General features: G+C 41.8%; 1 protein-coding gene and 1 long non-coding RNA gene across 2 annotated transcripts in view; one reads left to right on the top strand and one right to left on the bottom strand.

Annotated features, from left to right (window-relative positions):
• Positions 1-16,155, top strand: part of GALNT16 (polypeptide N-acetylgalactosaminyltransferase 16) — a 221,034-nt gene that overhangs the window by 190,785 nt on the left and 14,094 nt on the right. Inside the window, exons 10-11 of the mRNA XM_073552166.1 lie at positions 7,038-7,164; positions 14,815-14,907. Of these exons, the coding sequence (XP_073408267.1) occupies positions 7,038-7,164; positions 14,815-14,907 (220 nt within the window). The remainder of the gene's footprint in view (positions 1-7,037; positions 7,165-14,814; positions 14,908-16,155) is intronic.
• LOC141055547 (uncharacterized) overlaps positions 9,786-16,155 on the bottom strand; it is a 47,518-nt gene continuing 41,148 nt past the window's right edge. Inside the window, exon 4 of the long non-coding RNA XR_012221489.1 lies at positions 9,786-10,401. This is a non-coding gene — a long non-coding RNA (uncharacterized lncRNA). The remainder of the gene's footprint in view (positions 10,402-16,155) is intronic.

The following is a 16,155-nucleotide window of genomic DNA, read 5'->3' as shown; positions in this document are numbered from 1 at the left end:
CCCGAGCACGAGGCTATGCGATCCTATATTAAGGAGGCATTGGAGAAGGGTCATATTAGACCATCCTCGTCACCCTTGGGTGCCGGTTTTTTTTTTGTAGCCAAAAAGGTGGATCATTAAGACCTTGTATTGATTATCGTGCCCTCAACAAAATTACTGTTAAATATCAGTATCCGTTACCCCAGATTTCTGATCTATTCTCCAGAGTTAAAGGTGCTTGCTGGTTTACCAAGCTTGACCTCAGGGGGGCGTATAATCTTATTCGCATTAAGCATGGGGATGAATGGAAGACGGCGTTTAATACTCCGGAGGGACATTTTGAGTACCTGGTGATGCCTTTTGGGCTCACTAATGCCCCTTCTGTCTTCCAGTGCTTCATGAACGATATTTTCCGAGATTTTGTCGATACATTTTTGATTATCTATCTGGATGATATTTTGATCTTCTCCAAGGATTGGGATTCTCATGTGGAACATATTTGGACTGTGTTCCGGATCTTGAGGGAGAATTCCCTGTATGTCAAAGGATCTAAATGCCTTTTTGGAGTACAGAGGATTTCTTTTTTGGGATTTATTTTGTCCCCGTCAACTACTGAAATGGACCCGGCCAAGGTACAGGCCATTTATGATTGGGTTCAGCCCACTTCTTTGAAGGCCCTCCAGAAGTTTTTGGGTTTTGCTAATTTTTATCGGAAATTTATAGCAAAATTTTCTAGTATTGCCAAGCCATTGACTGATTTGACTAAGAAGGGTGCTGATGTGTTAAATTGGTCTCCGGAGGCTGTTTCTTCCTTTCAGGAGCTGAAGCGAAGATTCACCTCCGCCCCGGTTTTGCGGCAACCTGATGTCTCACTTCCGTTCCAGGTAGAGGTGGATGCTTCTGAGATTGGTGCAGGAGCTGTTTTGTCCCAAAAGGATCCTGTAACATCTGAAATGAATCCCTGTGCTTTCTTTTCCCGAAAGTTCTCTCCATCTGAACGTAACTATGATGTGGGGAATCGGGAACTGTTGGCCATGAAATGGGCATTTGAGGAGTGGAGACATTGGTTGGAGGGAGCTAAGCATCAAGTCGTGGTCCTCACTGACCACAAGAATTTGATTTACCTAGAGTCGGCTAAGCTCTTGAACCCTAGACAGGATAGGTGGGCCTTGTTTTTTACACGTTTTGATTTTGTGGTTTCTTTTCTTCCTGGAACTAAGAATGTCAAGGCAGACGCCCTCTCTAGGAGCTTCTTTGCTGATTCTCCTGTGGTGACCAAGCCTGCTACCATCTTAGGCGAAGGGGTAGTTCTTTCTGCCATCTCGCCCGATTTGAGACGTGCTCTGGAAGAGTTCCAGGAGGACAAACCTGAGCGTTGTCCCAGTGGAAAGTTGTATGTTCCTGACCAGTGGAAGAAGAGAGTGATGTCTGAAGTTCATTGCTCTGCTTTGGCTGGTCATCCAGGTATTTTTGGTACTAGAGATCTGGTGAGTCGGTCTTTTTGGTGGCCCTCCTTGTCTCGTGATGTCAGGAATTTTGTGCAGTCCTGTGGGACGTGCTCCCGGTCTAAATCGTGTTCTCGCTCTAGTGGATTGTTGATGCCTTTGCCTGTCCCCAAGAGGCCATGGACCCATATTTCAATGGATTTCATCTCTGATATGCCTGTCTCTCAGAGGATGACTGTTATTTGGGTGATTTGTGACAGGTTCTCTAAGATGGTTCATCTTGTACCACTCCCTAAGTTGCCGTCTTCCTCTGAGTTGGTGCCCCTGTTTTTACAACAGGTGGTTCGCTTGCACGGGATTCCTGAGAACATTGTATCTGACAGAGGAGTCCAGTTTGTGTCTAGATTTTGGAGAACTTTCTGTTCCAAGCTGGGAATTCAGTTGTCCTTCTCCTCTGCTTTTCACCCTCAGACCAATGGGCAGACAGAGAGAACAAACCAGACCTTGGAGTCATATTTGAGATGTTTTATTTCTGCTGATCAGGATGATTGGGTTTCATTTTTGCCCTTGGCCGAATTTGCTTTAAATAATAGAGCTATTTCTGCCACTTTGATGTCACCTTTTTTTTGTAACTTTGGGTTTCATCCTCGATTTTCTTCAGGGCAGGTGGAGCCCTCTGCCTGCCCAGGTGTTGACACTGTGGTGGAGAGAATGCACCAGATCTGGGACCAAGTGGTGGATAAGTTATCTCTCTCCCAGGAAAAGGCCCAGCGGTTTTCCAACCGACATAGGACCATTGGTCCCCAGTTTAAGGTTGGTGATATGGTGTGGTTATCATCAAAAAATATTGCTATGAAGGTGGCTTCTCCTAAGTTTAAGCCTAGATTTATTGGACCTTACAAGATTTTGGAGATTTTTAATCCGGTCTCTTTTCGTTTGGCTCTTCCTGTCACATTTAAAATCCATAATGTGTTCCATAAATCTTTGTTGAAGAGGTTTGTTGAACCTGTTGTTCCGGGGGTGGCACCTCCAGACCCTGTATTGGTTGAAGGTAACATGGAATATGAGGTAGAGAAAGTACTGGATTCCCGTCTGGCTAGACGGAGACTCCAGTATTTGGTTAAGTGGAAGGGTTATGGTCAGGAGGATAATTCCTGGGTCTCTGCCTCTGATATTCATGCCAAAAGATTGGTGCGTGCCTTTCATCGGGCTCACCCTGATCGCCCTGGTGGCGTGGATGAGGGTTCAGTGACCCCTCCTCAAGGGGGAGGTACTGTTATGTGTTCATTTTCCCCTTTACCATTGAGGTCTGATGAACTCCCTCTTCTGGTGAAGGAAGGTAGTGAGGCGGATTACCAAACACCTGAGTCTGATGATGATGACTGGCTGAGTGGAGTTACTGACTGGATATAAGGCTGCCGACGCCCTTCTGCCCTGCGGGTGATTTCTCTGTGGGATCCTTGGAGACCAGTCTGAATTCCTGCTCCTCTAAAGCTAAGTTTTCTGCTCGGCTTTTTGCATTGGTGCTTTGACTTTGTTTTGCTTTGTTTTTCTGGATTTCTGCCATTCCCTGCTGGGGTGTGCTGAATTCCTTTAGCTCTGTCTTCTGAAAATACCTGAGTGCTGATTTAGTTTTTGAAGCCCAGCTTCTTCAGGGTCTTTTTCATATCAGCTTGTTGGCTTATGTCTTTGATAGGGTTTTGGCAGATTGCAGACAGCAACCTTCCTTTCCTTTTCTGTTTAGTTAGCTTGGGCCCCATTGTTTGCTCAGCCTATCTTTCTATCTGTGTGAGTGTTTTTTCATCTTGCTTCACCGTCATTATATGTTGGGGGCTGCCTTTTACTTTGGGGTCTGCTCTGGGGCAGTTTAGATTTCCTTTTCTGTCTTTAGGCTATTTAGCGCTCCGGCTGTGATCGAGGGGTCTAGGGCATCGTAGGAACCCCCCACGGCTACTGCTAGTTGTGTTGATAGGTTCAGGGGTCTGCAATCTGATAGTTGCCAATTTCTCTGTTTTTCTGGACGTAGCTTCTATTTTTGTGTCTGCCTCCTACGGTGACTCAATCATAACAGATCAACTTTATTCTCATTTGCACAAGGAAAGACTAGAAGCAATGGGATGAAACTGAATGGGAGGAGACAGATTAGATATTAGAAAAAACTTTTTGACAGTTAGAGTGATCAAAGAGTGGAACAGGCTGCCACGAGAAGTGGTGAGTTCTCCTTCAATGGAAGTCTTCAAACAGAGGCTGGACAGACCAGGAGGTCCCTTCCAACTCTACGATTCTATGATTCTATGATGCTTAGATGCGAATAAAATCGGTTCATCGCCGGAAAATGGGATGACAGACGGATCCCTGGACATGAAATCTTTGTGCGATTTCGTACCGTTAAAATCAGACTGATTTTTTATTTGTTGAGTGTGACTCCAGCCTTACTAAAAAATCGGCAATGTGCACCGATTACCAGATTTCCATTTATTCTTTATTCATTGGATCTATAATTGGAGAACAAAACAAGCGACCACATTTGATTACGAGTCTACATGAACATTTTCCCTGCCCTAAATCTGGAAGCTGCGTGTACCGCACCCCACACTGTCTTCCTTGCTGCCTTTCTCTGGGATGAAAGTGTTGCTTGTTCTCGTGACTATAACAGATGGATAGTAAATGATCATTTGCGTGGATTTGTCATATTCTGTTGTACCGGCTGCTGATGAGTAATCACTAAAGCCGCAATGATGGAAAAGTAACCTCGGTATACATTTGCTAGTTTTGGACCCATTTATCTCTTGCACCATAAAGTACGGATGAATCATTCTTGCAGCTATTTATCTTCCTGCGTCTCCCCATAAATCTTATGATTTGTAGCAAATGTGTGGGTGAATCTGCCGCCTCCTCTGTGTGTCTGTGATTTTTATTACACTTTATTAACTTGGCAAAAAAAAAGAGCGAGAGATTTAAAGCTCCATATACTGCAGAATAGTAAATGTGCGCAGTTTACATATATGATGGGCTATAAAACGGTTAACCCAATATGTACCAAAGACTTCAGTGACGGGAATGTCTTTTTAATAAAAGTAATCTTGGTACCTATGGCAACCAGAGTATATATTGTATTCTCCGCATTAAAAAAATGTAGGCTGCAGATGAAATCTTCCGAGACTGTTTTTCATGAGCAACACTGCCATGTTCAGTGGATCTCTGGTTGGGAAGCATTGGTATATACTCTGATCAAGAGTGTAGCAGGAAAAGGGGGTGAGGGGGCAACTAAAGTGAGTGCCGCCGGTGCTGAGTGCCACCACCACTTTTCTTTGTCTAGGGTATTTAGAAACAGGGCATCTACAACAAACGCAATAATTTCCCTATTTTTGTCAAGGTCTGGAGGACTATATGCCTCTATGCATTACAAGAACATTGCAATGAGTATAAAGGGCGCTATGTACTGCAGCCTCTTATAAAATTGGGCTTACACTTGCCAACCTGCGAACGTAAAATGGCTGCCAATCTGCTACATGCAAACTGGTAGGTCATTTAATAGCCTGTTCAGATACTCTGCCGACCGCCCTTGCTGCACACAATACAATCATATTAATGATCAGATCATCCTGTGCACTGTAGAGAATCAGTGTTCTTGGCAGCACATCACTTGTTTACATAAGTTGATGTGCTGCCAAGAACAGTAATTTTTAATTGTCGAGTGATCGACAGCTCATGAACATTCGCTCCTATTAATGCTTGTTCCTGATGATTGACCATTGTTAATGCACCCGTCCCTTAAGGGCCTTTCACACACAGCGAGATCGCTAGCAATATCGCTAAAGTGTCACGGATTTTGTGACGCAACAGCGATCTCGCTACATGTGACACTTACCTCCGACCGCCCCCCCCCCCCGCCGGATATCGCTGATCGCACTCGAATGTCCTGGGCAATTTTTTCCTCGTTGGCGTCCCGCTGGCGCCGACTAGCGATGCATGGACGCAGGCGGAAGTCGTCATCATCGCTGCGGAGTGACAGGTAAGAGCAACCCCTGACGGATCGTTTATCGCTGCTGCGTCACTGTTGAGATCTGCCTGTGTGGCAGCTCACTAGTGACCATTTAGCGATGCACCAGCGATCTTGACCGGGTCGTATCGTTGTCGGGATTGCTGGTGCATCGCTAAATGTAACGGGACCCTAAGTGTATAGAAGCATTGTTAGCATTTAGTTCAGGAATAAATCATTTTTTTTCCAAGCACCACTCCAATATTTTTATTGTTTATAAATCAGCTACCATCTTTATCTCTTTCCATCACTACTCTGGTCCCAATACGCCATCTTGTGACTGCAACTTCTGGTTGACCAGAAGTTAGAGGGTAATGGTCACAAGCTCTCAGTGTAAGTCTATAAGATCCTCATTTTGTCTCTCATAGACTGGTCACAACCTGCGGAAGACTGGAGTGCCGCCAATAACAGAAGAAGACGGCGGCTGGTGATTATGAGACTAAGGACAGGGAACTTAGATTAATGGCACCACTCCAGGAGTAAAATAAAAAAACTGGTGGAGTGGTGCTCTACGTTACAATCTGACTGGGCATTGGCTTCACATCAGTGCTGCAGCCTTTGCTCTAGCAATCATGAGGAATCTAAGTTTGCAAACCCATAAAGTACGCATTAAACAAAAGCCTACCTTTCCTAATAATTATTCCTTTTTAATCTATCTACACTTGCACTATTTAGTACATTGTATTAGTCTCTCTAAAAATAAACTGCTACTATTCTGATTAAATAGTGTGGCTTTGAATACGTTATATTGTTTATGTTAGAGCATTGTGCCTCTATAATAGTCTAACCACTGTTAACAGCACTTGTTTATCATATTTGTAATTTTCCAATGCATTTATCAATGTGTCACTTGGTTGATATAAAATCCCTTTTTCTCTGCTGCAGATCTAGCAGAGCTCTGAGTGCTGAGCTCTGTATAACCTCGCCCACACGACTGATTGGCTGCTTTGTGTCAATATACAAAAAGCTGCCAATCAGTGGTGAGGGCGTGGTTACACATAGCAGTTGACTTGGAAGCACGAGACACCTAGTCCTGTTGTGATAATCTTCTAAAAACAAAATACTGATTTTATGGAAACAGTAAGACACAACCTAGTAAGTGACACATAACTAGAATCAAGGTCTCTAACCCTACATCATGTTGCTCTCAGATTACATAGGAAAAACCTGGTGACCGATTCTCCTTGAAAAGTTATTAGACATTTATGGCATTTAAAATCTGCTTGGCCGGTTGTCTGATGTATCACTTTGATTGCAACAGAAAAACCAGATGCTTGAAACTGCATTGAATTTGTGAATGTTGGTTGTGGGATCTCTGTTCCGTTTAGTTCCCATATCTGTCATTCTTACCCATTTGCTAAAAATCCCCCAAAAGGGAATAATCCTTTTTATTCAAAATGTTTTATAGATCTCTGTATTAGTATTGTTCAATAACCTTATTGTTCGAGTTGTTCTCTTTTCTTATTAGACAACATGCTAATACATAAAATGGAAGTCAAAATCTTATGTATTTACTGTCTAAACAATTATGTCCAGCTTTTGAGATGTGATGATGTCCTGTTGTATTGCAGAACTCTCTTTCCGGGTCTGGATGTGTGGTGGTAGCCTAGAAATTGTTCCCTGCAGCCGTGTTGGTCATGTCTTTAGAAAACGCCACCCCTATGAATTTCCTGATGGCAATGCGCTCACTTATATCAAGTATGTGCTAACACATGGTTTATATTTCTGTACATTTATAATATATTAATGCAAAACAGGTAGAGGGGAAATACATGGGTACTATAGTATAGATTATATATTATATTAAATGCAATCTTTTACCTTTGCTATCTTGACCTAAAGTTATGGCTCATCATTGCTAATCAGGGGCGTACTGCTCCTCTTACTCAGGTTTTCATGCTTGTCTAGGGGCGGAGCGCGTCTGATTGACAGTTTGGATCTGGTAGCCAGATCCAGCGTTCCTATCAACTTTAGAGCAGCGCTTACAAGCTCAATAACAAAGAGCTCTGTGATCCCTGCTTTGGAGAATTGGCTGGTAAACTAAGGAATAGCCAGTAGACAATAAAATTAACCCCTTCACGATATGTTCCGTACATGTACAGCGCATGTCATGTCTTCCCCTTTGATGGAGCTGACATGTGCCCAGAACAGCCGGGGGTGGAATCGCGATCCATCCGCGGCTGTTAACCCGTTAAATGCCGCTGTCAAACTCTGACAGGCATTTAACACGCGCTTCCGACAATCGCGCCGGAAATCTTGCCCGCTGGTGACCCTGTCACATGATCGCGGTTCACCGATGGATCAGCATGACAACCAGAGGTCTCCTGCAGACCTCTGTGGTTGTCACTGCCAGACCGTCGAGGGGTGCTCATAGCAAGTCAGCAATTCTGCTACATACAGGCGATGTGATCATTGCATGTAAGTAACAGAGCCGATCCGGTTATGGCAGCTTCTAGATTCCCATGGAGACTATTAAAGCTTGCCAAAAGTAATTAAAAAAAAATGTTTTTTAAAATATAATTTTTTTTAAAAAAAAGTTCAAATCACCCCCTTTTGACACATTAAAAATAAAACAATACGAAAAAATCAAACATACACATTTGGTATTGCCCAATCTATCAATATGAAAAAAAAATAACCTGATCGCTAAACGGCGTAATGAGAAAAAAAGTCAAAACCCCAAAATTGGTCACCGCAACATTGCATTAAAATGCAATAATGGGCGATCAAAAAATTGTATCTCCACCAAAATGATATCATTAAAAATGTCAGCTCGGCACCAAAAAAATAAGCCCTCACCCAACCCGAGATCACGAAAAATGGAGACACTACGGGTCTCTGAAAATTACCCTTTTTTTTTTTTTTTTTTTTAACAAACTTTGGAATTTTGTTTTCACCACTTACATAAAAAAGAACCTAGACATGTTTGGTGTCTATGAACTCGTAATGACCTGGAGAATCATAGTGGCAGGTCATTTTTAGCATATGGTGAACATGGTAAAAAAAAAAAAAAATTAAAAAACAGTTGTGGAATTGCACTTTTTTTGCTGCAGTTTCACCGCACTTGGAATTTTTTTTCCCATTTATATTCGGATCAGATGTGTATATTCCATACGCTCACTGTGGGTTCCCCAATAACTGGCCTAGTAGTGGAAGCTGCCTCATCTATCCCTTGTCACCCAGTTTTGTAATTATCCTAGCGAGTGGCGACGGCGGCGGAGTGTTGTTCCCCGACAAGTTGGTACCAGCTGGGAGATCTGTTTGATTCCCCGGCTGTGTTCTTTTGACAAACTGGTGGCAGTGGTAGGATTTGTGTGATCTACCTGCTGTTGTTTTCCTTGACAAATATAGATTCTAAGGCTGGAGTCACACTAGCGAAAAAATCGGACGAATGCAATGAGATAAAAAATCGCATTGCATTCGTCCCAATGTTATTCTATGGTGCTGCTCCCATCATCCGATTTTTTTTCGGAACGTTTCCTCGGACTGAGACAATCGCAGCATGCTGCGATTGTCACCGATTTTCGGATCGGACTCGCCAATGCAAGTCTATGGGCGCGATTAAAAATCGGATTACAAACAGACCACAAGTGTGACTTGCGATAAAATCGCCAGACTTCTCCAGGTCAACAGGAAAGAGCATCAGGCATTGGTATTGGATGTCAAACGGATGCTTAGATGCGAATAAAATCGGTTCATCGCCGGAAATTCGGATGACAGACGGATCCCTGGACAAGAAATCTTTGTGCGATTTCGTACCATAAAAATCGGACCGATTTTTTAATGGTTGTGTGTGACTCCAGCCTAAGAATCATTTTGGGGCAAAGTTAGATTCTCCTAGAAGCCTGTACGTTGTAGGCACGACATCATTGCATGCACTGGTTCTCACGACAGCCATGAGCAGTGTATGCACTGATCTCCCTGGACATCCCAGGCACCTTTGCACAGAGTAAATGGTCACAGGCTGTTAGTTCAGAGTTATGAAAACCACGGTGGGTCCAGAAATAGCTTCTGTGCACGGACCGTAAAATAGGGACGTGGGAACTGGCTTTAGATAGAGTTAAGTTTGCCTGCAAGTTCATATAAAATAAATATTGGGAGGTGGTATTGGTTAGATTATCACAGTTGGTACAAGCATAAAATAAGTTCTGTCATTTAAACAGATACCTGTTTTAAGAAAACTAGATGGAAAATCCATAAACCATGTAATCAAATGTTATTAATGGCCATGCTTATAGCAGCGAGGGCTTTAGCAGATGCCAAAATCTGCAAAACATTTACTGATCAATTAAATCTGACTTATGCCTTCATAATAAATGTTTTAATGCAGCCTGTAAAATCTGCTCTGTAATGAGTCTGCGTCAAGAAATGGCGACACAAGCTGGAAACTGCAGCCACATATACATTAGTTGCAGTATTTAACTATTTAGTTTCTCTCTTTTCCATTTTTCCTTATGTGAAAGATCTATTGGATCAGCCAAGTTGTACTTGTTTTCTTTCAATGGGCAGGGGAGAAAGGAAGTGGTGTCTGTTAGAGGTGTTATTTGTGAGTGAATAAATGACTGGTGGGCTTGATAAAATGTGACAACCTCCATTTATTAAATGTATATGGGTAGTTTTAAAAAGCACACTAAAAAAACTGAATTGGTGCATGTCTACTAATTTTGGCTTTCTTTGAAGCTGCTCTGCCCCTTATGCCCTATACTCGATGTCAGACAATAAATCATTTATCCTCATCTTGTTGAGCAGGAGCGCACCAGTCCCCTGCCTCTTGGCTTCCTCCTGTCTGGGGAGCAGTGCGCTTCTGATTCATTAGCAGTCTATGGTTGCGCTGGTGGCTCGAACTCTATGCTTCAGATGCTGCATACAGACGCAGCTTTTGCTTCTGTGGGTTCGGTGGAGCGCAGTGGCACTGAAGTGGCCAAATTCAGAGATCTGTTGGGAAGAAATAGAAAGCAAACATCAATTTTGGAATCTTTGTTTTTATTTTTTTGCTGTATATGATTAATAGTCCACTGTGTGCAACCTATACCCCAAACTGTTGATCCAGAAGAAGGCAAAAACCACATGAAACCATTGCTATATCAGTGGAGAAGTTCCTTCCCGACTCCACATACCGCATTCAGACTAGCTCCCTGGATCAACATCCCATCCCAGAATCTAATGACCATAACCTGTAATATTAAATTTTTCAAGTAAGGCGTCCAAGCCTCCTTGTACTTTTTTAGTGAATAGACCATTAGAACATTGTGGCAGAAGGTGCCATAATCTCACTACTTGAACAGTAAAGAATCAATATCTCTGATGTTGATTAAACCTTCTTTCCTCTAGACCAGTGTTACCAACCACCAGTCAGACAACAGATCATGTTTTCAGGATTTGCTTAGTATTGTACAGGTGATGGAGTTATTAGCAAGGCATCAGAAATTGGCAAGTTTGGGAAATCCTGCTGTAGACATAGAGGATGCCTCTTGTTATCATCACAGGCCTAAGAGTAAAATATCTTAAGAAATATCTCCGTACTGTTTCCTTATATACACGGACAAGCAAAAGGGCAACAATGTTTTGACCTTTCGGCTGTGTGCCCACAATGTGATTTTTAAGCGTTTTTGCCTCGATTTTTGGCACGAAAATGCTGCGAAAACGTTTAAAAATCGTGTACAGAACGCACCCCATGCATTCCTATGGCATTCCCCACATGCTGTGCTAATGCTGCGCTTTTTTCCGCAGCGGAATCGCATCACGGAAAAAATCGCAGCATGCTCATTCTTATGTGCGGAATCGCATAGAATTGCCGCGATTCCACAACCATAGGAATGCATGAGAACCGCTTACTTCCCGCATGTGGCTATGCCCACCATGCGGGAAGTTAAGTGTCTCATGTGCGGTTGGTACCCACGGTGTGGAGGAGAGGAGACTGTCTTCCAGGCCCTGGGTACCATACCCCTGTAAAAAAAAGAATAAAAAATCGGGGTATATTTATCTTCCGACGTCCCGCGCTGCCTTCCCGGGCCTCAGCGTTCCCAGTAATGCCTTGCGGCAAGGACCTGTGATGACGTGGTCTCGCGAGATCGCTATAGTAACGCGAGACCAACGTCATCACAGGTCTCTCAAGGCATCGCTGGGAACGCTGAGGCCCGGGAATGCAGCGCGGGACATCGGAAGGTAAATATACCCCTGATTTTTTATTTTTTTATCATTTTTAACATTTTATCTTTTACTATTGATGCTGCATAGGCGGCCTCAATAGTAAACAGCTGCTCACACTTGTCAAACACTATGTTTGACGAGTGTGACCAACCTGTCAATCACTTTCCAAGCGATGCTTCAAATCGCTTGGAAAGTGCTTGACTATCGCACGCGAAAATCGCGGCAAAATCGCAAACATAATCGCGGTAAAATCGCGGTGAAATCGCGCTGAAAAAAACATGCGATTTCTGGGAAGGAGTCCGGTTTTCAGTGTGCGTTTTAAAACGCTACGTGGGCACATAGCCTTCAACTTTCAGGCTCCACATCTCACCATCCACTATTGCTTTGAATATGAGACTACCATCATTTTATGGACCATCATCTTGGCTATCTCATACATAAATGTTACTTGCAGCTATTTAGCATATGATTAGTTCTGCAGATTCTTGTCATGTCACTGCATTGTTACTGTTTTGCTCCTGATGGTGGAAAAATCTTTTTCTTCCTGGATACTACAAATTACAACCTGTTCTCACATTCCCTAATAGCTCAGGGTGTTATTAGGTTGATTCCCAAGTGAAAGGTCACTGGTTCAAATCGAGGAGCAACCATGAAAAAGATTTCCCAACAAAAGAGAAACCGCATCATCCAGCTCATCGATGGCTGTCTCTCAGCCCAAAAAAATGCCAAACTGCATCATGTGACTGCCATGATAGTTGGAAGAATACAAAATGAAGTCCATCCATCCATTTAGAAGCCAAGAGGTGAACATCCAGACAAAATATCGGAGTCAACAAGTTGGCTCATCACAAGGTCTATCAGTTCTGGTGCGACAAACACGGCAGTGGAGGCGGCTCGTATGCTTCATAATAGTGAGATCACAAACGTCCATACAAGCATGTTGTACATGTCTGGAATGGTGGCCTGAAAAAAGGTGAAGAATCCTCGACTTCAATATTATCATGAGAAGCGTCAGCTCAAGTTTGCAAAAAACTATGAACAGTTGTCAGTAGAAATGATAGGTGCAAATGGGTCTGGAAGAAACATGTTGAATAGGTGCTAATGGATCAAGAAAATGAAGGAACTGTCAAGTTTGGTGGAGGAAGCCTGATGATATGGGGTTGTTTCAAGGCCAAAGGTGTTGGATACTTGAACAGGATCGATGGTGGTCTCAATGCTGTCCTACATGACGAGTTACTTCATACACTCAAGTATTCTGGGTATGAAAAGGACAACCTAGTGTTCCAGCAAAAGAATGACAGGAAGCATACGTTGAGATTGGCGAAGAAATGGTTGAATGACAATGAAGTAGAGGTGCTAGATTGGCCCAAATAGTTCCCAGACCTCAATCCAATCAAAAACTTGTGGGTAGAGTTTAAGAAAAAAAACGTATACATACCCAAGTGAGTCAATCAGTATGCACCAACTTTGGAAACGTGTAGAAGGTGGATTTACAAAATACTAACAAAATAATAAAAATTAAAATTTAGATTTTTAAGAGCAAAACAGTAACAATGCAGTGGCGTGGCAAGAATATGCATAACAAATCATATGTTAAATTGTTGCAAGTCAAAGTTATGTTTAAGATAGCCAAGATGATTGTCTATAAATGAATGGCGAGATATGGAGCCTGAAAGGCAAAAGTTCAAAACATTGTTACCTTTTTGCTCAAAACATTGTTACCCTTTTATATTTGTACATTGTAATAAGATCACCTCTAAGCCTATGTTTTTCCAAAGGGAATAACCGCAAGTTAGTTAACCTTTCTTTGGTTTTGTGGTCTACCCATTGCTCTCTGCACCCACTGTAGTTCAGCTACTGTATGTCCTTATACACCAGAGCCCAAAATTGTACACAGTATTCTAAGTGTGGTCACACTAGTGACTTGTATAGAGACAAAACTACCATATGTCCTTGTCATGAGCATCTATGCCTCTTTAATATATCCAATCATTTTATTTGCCTTGGCAGCAGCTGCCCGGCACTGGTCACTAAGTTGAGCTTGTTGTCCACCTATACACGCAAGTCTTTTTCAGTGACAACTTTACCAAGTGTTTTTCCATTTTTAGTACTTAATTATACATTTTATTTCCTCTGCCCAACCTCATAACCTTACATTTATCTACACTAAACATAAATTGCCATTTCTTTGCCCATACCTCAAGCTTACATAAATCCCTCTGTAATATTAAATTATCTTCCTCTGTGTTGATTACCTTGCGGAGTTTAGTATAACCTGCAAAAATTTCAATTATAACCTGTATGCCCTCTATAAGGTCATTAAAAACTGTTAAAAAGAAGAGGGCCCAGTACTGACCAATATTAACTACACTGTTAACTGCGACCCAATCCGAGTATGTTCCATTAATAAACACCCTTTAAAAAATCCAGGTAGACATCATCCATAGCGTTTTCCTGTACCAGTCTGGAACTAAACTTCTCATAGACACCTATCAGATTACTTTGACAAGACTTTTCCCTCATAAACTCATGTTGGTTCTGGGTTGTGAGGTTATTTTTGGTGAGATAATCCAAGATGGCATCTCTTAGAAAACCCTAAAAAATGTTGCCTCCTGTAGAGAATATCTTACTGGTTATTGATTACCAGGTTCAGATTTTGTTCCCTTTTTGAATATTTGCACTACATTTGTTGTCCTGTGGTACAGACCCTTTTAATATGGAATCCTTGAATTTTAGAAATAATGGTCTGTTTATCACGATACTTTGTTCCTGCAGTACTCGGGGGTGTATGCCATCTGGGACCAGTGATTTGCCTATTTTGTGTGTACATAATTTTGCACTAATGAGTTAAATGGACATGTATCTCCTATATTATTATGTAACAAATACAACCAGCTTTGAAACATTTTTTTTTTTAATACATAATTTGTTTTTATTTTCTGTTTGTAGAATTTATTCTATTGGACAATAGATAGAACTTTACAGCATTTATTACTCTAAACAGTCACATGAAAAAATTGTAATTCCATAAAAAAGATGCATTAATTTAAAACCAATTTACGCAATAGTTTTTTTTCTGACATCACATTTCCTTCTAGAAAAGGGACTAATTATGTATTTCCAGTAGTTCTGCATGTACAGGATAACCTGTTTTTATATGTGTTTTATGCCTAAAATTGCATTTCCTTACCCCTTCAGAAACACCAAACGGACAGCAGAGGTTTGGATGGATGAATATAAACAGTATTATTACCAGGCCAGACCTTCTGCCATAGGAAAAGCCTTTGGAAGGTGAGTAGATTTTTTGCACACATAGATACAATATTTTCTCATTTCAGAAATTCTAGAAATGTCTTTTGCTTTAAATGTAAATTAGCCAACATATGGATCCCCAGGACAATTGATTGTTGGGCATGTTCAATTTCAGACTGCTGATTGCATAGTTCTCCCTTCAATGAGCCACCATTAGACATTTCTGGCACTCAATGGTGTAACTAGAGTATGATGAGTTATGGTGCAAGAATTGGACCTGGCAGTCATGTTGGTCAGATGCATAGGCCCTTGTAGCGTTTTAAATCCTATAAGGACATACAAGTTGCACCTCCTCATTATGTAGTAATGTCCCCCATTTTGGGCTCCTTCTAAGTATATATATATGTATACATCTTCCATCCTGGGCACATCCTGGTATATATGTTCCATTGTGGGCTCATCCTAGTATATGTGTGTGTGTGTGTGTGTGTGTGTGTGTATATATATATATATATATATATATATATATATATACTGTATATATATATATATATATATATATATATATATATATATATATATACACACACATATACCGTGTTGAGGAAAAGTATTTAGTCAGCCATCAACTGTGCAAGTGCAATTGTGAGAGGCCTGTAATTGACATCATAGGTAGACCATGACTATGAGAGTCAAAATGAGAAAGCAAATCCAGAAAATCACCTTGTCTGATTTGGCAAGATTTATTCTGCAAATTATGGTGGAAAATAAGTATTTGGTCACCTAAAGACATGCAAGATTTCTGGCTCACAGACCTGTAACTTCTTCTTTAAGAGTCTCCTTTGTCCTCCACTCATTACCTGTGGTAACGGCACCTGTTTGAACTTGTGGACACTTGTTGACAACCTAAAACAGTCACACTCCAAACTCCACTATGGTGAAGATCAAAGAGCTGCCAAAGGACACCAGAAACAAAACTGTAGCCCTGCACCAGGCTGGGAAGACTGAATCTGCAATAGGCAAGCAGCTTGGTGTGATGAAATCAACTGTGGGAGCAATAATAAGAAAATAGAAGACCTACAAGACCACTGATAATCTCCCTCGATCTGGGGCTCCATGCAAGATATCATCCCGCGGCGTCAAAATGATCACAAGAACGGTGAGCAAAAATCCCAAAACCACATAGGGGACCCTTGTGAATGACCTGCATAGAGCTGGGACCACAGTAACAAAGGCTACCATCAGTAACACACTACGCCGCCAGGGACTCAGATCCTGCAGTGCCAG

The sequence above is a fragment of the Dendrobates tinctorius genome, unplaced genomic scaffold, assembly GCF_039654945.1.
Source record: "Dendrobates tinctorius isolate UK_male_01 unplaced genomic scaffold, ASM3965494v1 ptg000186l, whole genome shotgun sequence".
In the NCBI taxonomy this organism is placed as follows: Eukaryota; Metazoa; Chordata; class Amphibia; order Anura; family Dendrobatidae; genus Dendrobates; species Dendrobates tinctorius.
Note: the sequence above shows the minus strand (reverse complement) of the source record. Positions and strands in the feature narration are given on the sequence as shown.